The sequence below is a fragment of the Myotis brandtii genome, unplaced genomic scaffold, assembly GCF_000412655.1.
Source record: "Myotis brandtii unplaced genomic scaffold, ASM41265v1 scaffold707, whole genome shotgun sequence".
Lineage (NCBI taxonomy): Eukaryota > Metazoa > Chordata > Mammalia > Chiroptera > Vespertilionidae > Myotis > Myotis brandtii.
Genome location: NW_005370773.1, coordinates 519,237 through 528,727, shown reverse-complemented (window position 1 = coordinate 528,727; position 9,491 = coordinate 519,237). Strand labels below are relative to the sequence as shown.

General features: G+C 52.3%; 1 protein-coding gene across 1 annotated transcript in view; it reads right to left on the bottom strand.

Moving 5' to 3' along the window:
• The window catches only part of SCNN1G (sodium channel, non voltage gated 1 gamma subunit), a 26,497-nt gene that overhangs the window by 6,093 nt on the left and 10,913 nt on the right, over positions 1-9,491 (bottom strand). Inside the window, exon 6 of the mRNA XM_014530021.1 lies at positions 1,447-1,545. Coding sequence (XP_014385507.1) covers positions 1,447-1,545 — 99 coding nt within the window. The remainder of the gene's footprint in view (positions 1-1,446; positions 1,546-9,491) is intronic.

The following is a 9,491-nucleotide window of genomic DNA, read 5'->3' as shown; positions in this document are numbered from 1 at the left end:
CCCCCCCACACACACACATGCCTCATCTAGGGTTAGCCTCCCATGGCCGTGGGAGACCACAGCCAATTGGGCCGCGGGGTCCCTGACTCCAGAGACCAAACTAGGAAATGTGTTGAGAATGTAGACTAGCAGAGAGGTGGAGAGCAGGCTGAGCTGGAGCGGGCTTGGGGTGGCCATTTTCCATATGTGAGCGCCGCCCCACAGGTAAGTGGGAAAATTGGAGCAGATGCCAAGAGACAGGCACACAGTCCCCACCTTTCCCATCTCAAGGCCAGGCCACCACACTGGATCCCTGGGGTCCTAAGCCACCACAATACCCACGAAGCTTATAACATAAAGTCTAATGGCGGGGCGTGGAGGCAGGCTACTGGGGTTCAAGTCCACACTCGCCACTTCCCCGCAGTGGGACCCCCAGCAAGTGACGTAACCTCTCTGGGGCGCTGGTTTCTTCACCTCGAGCGTGGAGTGAACTGATACATTAAAGTGTTTGTACATGGCGGCCTCTCGCTAGATATTATCCAGGGGGTCGTTCCAAGGAGCCTTTTTTCGTGTTTTGGTATTGAAGTCAGTTTGATTGCACTTCTGTTTCTCACAGACAGACATTCTTTGACTATCAGTCTCCTTCACTTGGAGCCCCACCCCCTCAGCTCAGCTCTGACGGAGCAGGAGGACAGTGCGGAGGGCGCCCGTCCTCCCATCCCGGCGGCGTGAACGCCATCGCCTCTCTGGGCCCCGTGGGTGGTGGACTACGGACTCCGAGGATGTGGGACAAGGAGTAACAGGTGATCGCACTTGAGGGCCGAAAACCCAAACACCGCTGGGGCCTGTGACGTGGGTCGGACACCAGGGGCTGGTGGGGACATGGGGAACCACAGGACACATGTGTCACTCAGTGGGCAATCCCACCCACTGTTCACCCTGCAGGGTACAGGCCCCATCTTGTCTTTCAGGAGAAGCTGGGGATTTTGGTTTTCTTGTAAAATTCCCTGACCTTTAAACGCCATCCAGGCTAGAAAAACCAGATGTGCAGCCTGGCAGGCGTCGGGGGGCTGCCCATTAGCAGCCCCGGATCCAATCCGACCTCTCCTCTGCTCATTGAGGATGACACACTTGCCCAAGGCCATCGGCCAGTGAGGGGCCCGGTGGGGAAGCCAAGCTGGGGGCCCTCAGCCAGTGCCGCCCAGACGGCTTCGCTCCTGCGCCTCCTGCACAGGCCGTTTAGGAAGTGGGCCTGTCTCGGCTGTACACTGTGTTCCATGAAAACCTCAATGAATCAGTTAAGCTCTGGTTACAGACGGATTGAGGAGACTGGAACCAGCCAGCATCGGTTGTTCTTGAGGTGTTTAGAGGAACCCCAAGGACTCTCACCAGAGTTCCTGGTCCCAGACACACCCCAGCCTATACAGAACTTTGCCGGCCTGGGTCCAGGCGCAGCATGGCGCGTACCTGGAGCGAGTAGGCAGCATTGTAGATGTTTTCGATGGGCACGTCGCTGCCATCCTCCGTGCACTGGCTGTACGGCTCGCCCAGCTTGAAGGACTCCGTCTACAATCACAGACCCACAGTCAGCTCTGCTCCTTGGACCCAGAGTGGGGGGTGGGGGGGACTGCTAACAAGCCCTGGGAGCAGCAAAGGCTCTTGGTCCTTCATTTAACAACTACTTATTGAGCGCCTACTAAGCGCCGGGTGCTCCTCTAGGCACTGTGGGTGAACAATTCCCTGTTCTCACGGAGCTCACATTCCAGTGGGGTAGACAGATGGTCAAAAAAGCCAATAAATAAGGTCATTTGGGTAGTGATCGATGAGACGGGTCAAGAGACTGCAGGGGTTGGGGAATCAGGGGAGATGCCTTTAAGAAAGGGACATGTTGGCTCCACATGGAATGGAAGAAAGAGCTAGAAGTGCCAAGAAACGGAGGAAGAAGATTAGGCAGAGGGCGCAGCGGGGCGAGGGGCCAGAGTGGCTGCCGGCAGCTGGGGCGTCAGAGAGGAACACGGTGGCTCTCAGAGTGGCAGCCAGCACTGGAGCGTCCCGGCAGCAGGGCAGCGAGAAGGAGCAGGACAGCTGCATGCACTCGTCCCAGAGAAGGGCCCACGTCCCACCCTCGTGTCTTCTGGCCCCGAAATGGACTTTCCTAGACAGAGCCAAGGGGCGGCGGCAGAGGGGTGAGGCCTGGTCAGAGGGGCAGAGCGCTGCTGCTCACAGGCCGTGGTTTATCGTGGTTTCCTAAGTTTGGCTCAGCTTCCTATTTGTCACTGCAAATAAACAATCCGGGCAAGCCAACCCAGGGAAGAGAGGATACTGTCTCCCAGGAGGGAGCAGTGATGGAATGCAAATTGTGACTCCCTGATAGCCAGGGACCAGGGAGAGAGAGAGAGAGAGAGAGTGAGTTTTTTTTTCTTCTTCTGAGAATGGGGACGAAGGGAAAGGGGTGACAGATTTGTAGGAGGGCAGAACATTCTTTTTTCTTTGAAGAGAGCCTGGATAGAGAGCAAGATAATTGGGGGTGGGAGAGAGAGACAGAGAGAGAGAGAGAGAGAGAGTTTTTTTTTCTTCTGAGAATGGGGACGAAGGGAAAGGGGATGACAGATTTGTAGGAGGGCAGAACATTCTTTTTTCTTTGAAGAGAGCCTGGATAGAGAGCAAGATAATTGGGGGTGGGGAGTGGGGAAGGAATTAAGATGTCTGAGGCTAGAATTTCTTTCTGTTTGTATTGTAATTCATCTGCTCGCCTGATCATCTCCCTCAATTAGTGGCAAGTACCGCAAGGGCAACCTACTGTGTTCCTTTTAAAACGTTCAATAGCAGAAGCAAACAAAGGGCAAAGTGGCCCTCTGTCTTTCCTCTTGCCTGGGGACTCTCTCCGACAGATCAGCCCCTGATCTCAATCAACAGTCCAGGCAAGCCAACCCAGGGCAGAGAGGATACTGCCTCCCAGGAGGGAGCAGTGATGGAATACAAACTGTGACGCGCGGACAGCCAGGCAGACTGCACCCACCCTGCCCTGTGCCCTGCAATCCCCCTTCTCACTGACAATAAAGGGCGGGTCTTTCCGGGTCAGTATGAAGCGGACTTCATTCCTCTACTCGCTGGGGAGCAAACAGACGTGGGCCCCCCGCACACGCCAGGGCGGGGCTGGGCACTGCGGACGGAGGTGCCAGCAGTGCTTCCCCGGGGGTCACCTGCATTCAGGGCCCCCCCTCTAAGCTTCTCCCAGCAGCAGGCTCCTTGGGCAGATGTACTTGGAGCCCCCAGTCCTGAGGATGTGTCAGCTGTCCTGTCGAGAGCCTAGAGCGACAGGTCTGAGCTCTACCAGCCTGGGGGCTGGCACACCGCCCGGCACTGAGGTGAGGGGTCTGTCCACTCAGGTCAGCCATGCGCAAACAGCACGGAGCGGGGCTCCTTGCACGCGGAGAACCAGCCCATGGCCCTTTCCAGGAACCGATGTGAGAGAGCCTAGAGCGACAGGTCTGAGCTCTACCAGCCTGCGGGTGAGGGGTCTGTCCACTCAGGTCAGCCATGTGCAAACAGCACGGAGCTGGGCTCCTTGCACGCGGAGAACCAGCCCACGGCCCTTTCCAGGAACCGATGTGCGATACCATCTTGCGATCTGTATGCTTTCCGAGTGCTCGATGGTCCTTCACTCTGCAATGACGCTGACTACACGCAGGGCCTGGGTTAGTCAGCCTGTTTCCAAAGCAACAAGGGCAGGTGGAGTCTTTAGAGAGGCACAGAGCGCTCAGCTTCTCAAAGGCTGGATGGGTGACCTGGGCCCTCCCTGCTCTTATCTTCCCTTTCCCCACACCCCACTGTCCGCTTTACAGACCTGCTGATCTGTGCGGGGTGGGGAGACATTGTGGTTGTGTCCTAGGGAGAGACACAAAAATGAGACTGGGCATATGTGTGTGTGAATGTGTGCAAGGTATGTGCATGCATGTGTGAGTATGCAAACATGTCTGTGCGTACACGTGTATGGGTGTGAGCATGTATGTGTGCACGCACAGGTGTGTGTTAAGTGTGTGTGCACATGCATGTGTGTGTGTGTGTATGTGTGTGGAAAAACAGGACCGTCTTTATCAAACCAGGTCCTATCTGCTTCCTTCTGGAATCCTGGGGAGGACGGCAGCTGCATGGAGCCCTTACCTCACGCCTTTAAAGGTACGTGTGGTGCCAGGGACAAGCCCGGGGGCAGCAGGATGCTCAAGATGGAATGACGGTTGTTTAACTTTTTCCTTTTGTCTTGCTTTTATATCGCAATAAATGATAAAAGTTATTTGTGTCTGATAAAGCTTACAATGGAGAAGAAAAGCATTACTCAATATATGAGATGAGGACAATTAACTATTTGGAGGAAGTAAATTCTATCTCCACTTCACCTCCTGCAGAAAACAATTCTAGTGGGTTGAAGTATGAAATGAAATAATAAAATAACCTGAAGGAAACTCAGCTCAGGATCTGTTCTCGAGGAGGGAAAATCCTCAACAAACATGACAACTAACACAAAGATTTGAGTATGGAAACACCTGGTGTTTGTGTGTGTGAAGGAGTAGCCTGGAGAAGACTAACAGGAAACGCAGACGGGGGAAGATATTCGCAACACACAGATATTTGCACATAATAAGAGCCTCTCTATACATGAAAGAGATCAATGTCTAACGCACAAAGGAAGTGAGTATCACAAAGAAAAGAAAAAGCTTCCCCAACTCCTCTTTTTCCTTACTTTTCTCTTCACATCCCTGCAGAGTAATAGTCGGTATTTAAGGAGCACTTACCACATCCAAGCACTGTTCTAAGTGCTTCACACAAATCAGCTCACTGGATTGTCACCAGCCTGTGAAGTCGCATTACTATTTCACCCCCATTTTATAGGTAAAGTAACTGAGACACAGAGATTACACAACCAAAGTGGGAAGCTGGGGTTGTGTGAACCCCTGCTGCCTGGCTCTGGAGTCTGAGCACTGAATCCCTATTGTACACCCACTTGTAAAAAGAAGATGAAAATGTAGAGTAGGCTTACAATGACGGTGAAATGCCCGCCCCCCACCCCCACCCCAGGGCTGGCCCCGCAGCCCCAGGGGAGTAGTCCACCCTCGCCTCTTCCTCGTCTCCCATTCATGATTCAACCCTTTGTGCTCAGGTTTCTGTTCCGCTCCTGCCTCTCAAAATGTCTCTGGCGAAGAACACGGGTGACCTCTTCGTTGCCAAACCCAGAGAACACCACCTTGTGCCCTGTACCTTGCTTGACTCTCTGCTGCATGTGGCCCTTGGCTCACACCTTCCGTGAAACGCTGTTCCTTGATTTCTCTAATACCAACCCTTTCTGGCTTCTGCTCCTACTTCTCTGCCTCTATCCCCCATTTTCTTTCTGCTCAGACCTTCAATAGCTGCATTCCGCCTCAGGCCCCGGGTGATGCGTTTACTTCCACGTCTTGAATGACACTGCATCACCCAGCTTCCCTGGCCCCCGCGAAGCTCCAGGCTCAGAGCATTACTTATGGACATTTCCACCTAATTTCCCAAAGGCACAGAGCATGGGTATGTCCTGAAGGGATGTGGTTATCTTCTCCCCCAACTCACCCCTCCTCTTGTAGTCCCTAACTCTGAGCTTGGCACCTCCATCCAGGTTCTGCCAAGCCAGAACCTACACACCAATCTAACTTGCCTGGCCCTTCCTGGCTGACCTTGGTTGGCAAGCTCTGTAGTTGCTCTCAAATCCATTCACTTCTGCGTTTACTTCCACGTCTAGAATGACACTGCATCACCCAGCTTCCCTGGCCCCCGCGAAGCTCCAGGCTCAGAGCATTACTTATGGACATTTCCACCTAATTTCCCAAAGGCACAGAGCATGGGTATGTCCCGAGGGATGTGGTTATCTTCTCCCCCAACTCACACCTCCTCTTGTAGTCCCTAACTCTGAGCCTGGCACCTCCATCCAGGTTCTGCCAAGCCAGAACCTACACACCAATCTAACTTGCCTGGCCCTTCCTGGCTGACCTTGGTTGGCAAGCTCTGTAGTTGCTCTCAAATCCATTCACTTCTGCTCATCCCCACAGCCATTGCCTTAGCTAAGACGCTCATCATTTCCTTCTGTAATTATGGTAAATGTGCTGCCGCCGGGCTCCTGATTACACTCAGCCAAGGTGCTTTTTCAAAAGGCTTCACTGCCTGGCTTGCAATCCTCTTGTGACCATGTTGTAACTGCTCTGCCCTTTGTCTGGACTACCCTTCCCTGACCGTGTTTGACCCACACTTGTCCTTCAAGACACCATCATCTAGAAAGCCTTCACCAACAGCTTCTGTCTGCGCTTCCATCTATCCATTCATCCATCCATCCATCCATCCATAATATTTACTTGGGACCTGCTATCTTTGAAGACCTGCACCTGGGAACAAGGCAGAGAAGGTCCCTGCTGCCACAGAGCTAAGGGCTGCATTGAGAAGGTATGCTGTCTTCGCCTCATGAAGTCAGATCTTTGAGGCAGGTGTTCTGATGTGTTCATCTCTGAAAATCCCGTGCTTTGGACACACAGTCCCCCAGTGAATGAAGGAGATTTTGTTAACTCACTGCCTAAGCAGCTACTGAATCTACCAGCTTAACATGCCCATCAAACAAACAAACAAATAAAACATAAATAAGAAAGGAAGGAAATCTGGTTTGTTTAGACTTATTCTTAGTGACTCCCTACTGACCTCTTTCTAATCCCTGTTTTTTTTGTTGTTGTTGTAAATGCTCATAAATCAGAACTAGAGCTGACTGACCCTGCTCTGTGGCTTTGGTTCTGTACATCGCAAATTAGGCGTAGCAGTAAACCCACCCATGTCTTTGTTTACCCACCACTGGTAAAGAGAATATTTGCTTAACAATGTGGTGGGTATTTCTAAGCTCGGAGCAGAAAAAAACCAGAGGGCAGAATTCCTTGGTTCTTGTAACTCCCCAGTCTGCAGATCCTGTGAGAGGCAGAAGGCAAGGAGAGGGTGGTGAAGGTAAGGGTGCACTGCAAATGCCAGGTCCTTGTCAGCAGGCAGATAAAACTGCGGGGAGGGGAGGGGTGGACTCAACGTGTTCACTGTGCTGATCTGGGAGGCTGGTGACTTGCTGGTGAACAGGAATCAGTGACTCAGCTCCTTGAGTGGTGCCACAGCCTTTTCAAGCCACAGTTCAAGATTTGTTTCTTGGGCAATCAGCACTCACACAGCCAAGTTGGTATACGATACTCCTCACGTCAGAACAAACTTCCCACAGTGGATGGAACACAGCCCCGAACAACTCGCCTCCTCAGAGCAGCAGGACTCCCAGGCCACCATCCGATGGCGTCTCTTGTCCAGGGCTGCCTTTGGTGGGACACCATGAGGCAGCGACCCCACAACTGTCCTCTGGAATATCACCATTCCAGCTCATGGTCTTTGTTGTCTACCTTCAACATCACTTCCTCAGGAAAGCAGTCCTTGAACTCCCTAAATCCCCCCATTAAAAAAGGCCCTCGGTCAGGCATCCCCATGATCTGCGCCCAAGGGTCCCGCCTTTGTCCTTCTTAGCACTTATCTGTAATAATAAAAGGGTAATATGATAATTAGACTGGATGTCCTTCTTTCTGGACAAAGAGCTGCAGTGGGCGGGGGCCGCAGCAGAGGCGGCAGAGGCCCCCACCCACGGTGGCGGCAGTGGTGGGCGAGGCAGGGGCCCAGGCCCTTGCATGAATTTTGTGCATTGGGCCTCTAGGGAGCGTCTCTTGTCCAGGGCTGCCTTTTGGTGGGACACCATGAGGCAGCGACCCCACAACTGTCCTCTGGAATATCACCATTCCAGCTCATGGTCTTTGTTGTCTACCTTCAACATCACTTCCTCAGGAAAGCAGTCCTTGAACTCCCTAAATCCCCCCATTAAAAAAGGCCCTCGGTCAGGCATCCCCATGATCTGCGCCCAAGGGTCCCGCCTTTGTCCTTCTTAGCACTTATCTGTAATAATAAAAGGGTAATATGATAATTAGACTGGATGTCCTTCTTTCCGGACAAAGAGCTGCAGAAGGCAGGGGCCGCAGCAGAGGCGGCAGAGGCCCCCACCCATGGTGGCGGCAGTGGTGGGCGAGGCCGGGGCCAAGGCCCTTGCACGAATTTTGTGCATCGGGCCTCTAGGGATGATTACAATGAACCACCTGTGTAATCTTTTGTTTGTTATTGGTCCTCTCTGCTGGACCCTATGTTCCAACAGGACAGGCACAGTGTCTTCTGCACTGATGTGCTTCCAATGTCTAGCACATAGGAGGGCTCAGAAATGCTTGCTGAGTGGATAAGCAATGGGTGGATAGATCAGCCCAATGGCCACCATGTCACTTTCTAACCCAACATAAAGCCATCAGGGATGGCTGCGCTCAGCCTTTTGTGGCATCCTAGCTTTACTTTTGTTTGGGGAGACACACTTTGCTTCTCCTTTCTTGTGGAGCTACTCAGGTTCCTAACACCGAGGTTCCTGCGCTGGCTGCCTCTGGGAATAACCACTGGGGTTTGGGAAAAATACATGTCCTTGGGCTCATCTCTCAGAGTCTCTGACTCAGTAGATCTGAGGCTGATGATCAACCAGGTTTGGAAATCCCTGCTCTGGAGGACAAATTCGTGAGGCATGAAAGCTAAGGAGTTTAATTGGGACATTAAGGTTGGATATAAGCAAAGGTATAAAAAATGCCACTAGGATTGTCAATTACAATGATCATTATAATAGATACCATTTTTGTCTTGACAGATTAGCACAGATGAAAAGTTGGTTAGGAGAAACCAAGATGGCGGCATAGGTAAACACCTGAAATTGCTGCCTCGCACAACCACTTCAAAAATACAACTAAAAGACAAAACGGACATCATCCAGAACCACAGGAAGGCTGGCTGAGTGGAAATTCTACAACTAGAAGGAAAGAGAAAAGCACACTGAGACTCAGAGGAGGTGCAGAAGTAAAGTGCAGAGGTACGGAGGCTCGTGAGGAAAGGGCTGACAACTGAGGATGCGGTTGTCTTTTTCAATCGGGAGGGAGACAAAAGCTCCCCACTGCTCTGAACTCCAGTTCCAGGCGAGTCTCTGGGGACCCAGACTCATACAGGAGAAACTGGACTGTCTGGCATCAGGCAGAACTTGAGGGCAGCTTTCTTTCAGAGGTGCTTGCAGCGATTACCGCGGGACACTGAGACCCAGGGCCTCTTAGAGCAGGGCTGAGGATCAGCCATAGCTATTTGCTCCGCCCTGTTGATTCCCTGAGATGCCGCCCCACCCAAGCTGTGCGCAGAGGCTTTTGCATATGAATGGCCTGGCCCTTTGCAATCTGAAAATTACCTAACAAACTGCAGCTGGGTCAGAGAGACCCAGAACATCCAAAAGAAGGCCCAAGGCCCCACAGCAGCTTGCATTGCTTCACAGCTAGGCCTCATCTAGGCACCTCCAAACCCCAAACAAAGAAGAGGAATCTGCAGATCTCTCCATAGCTCCTGAACCAACTAGAAATTAG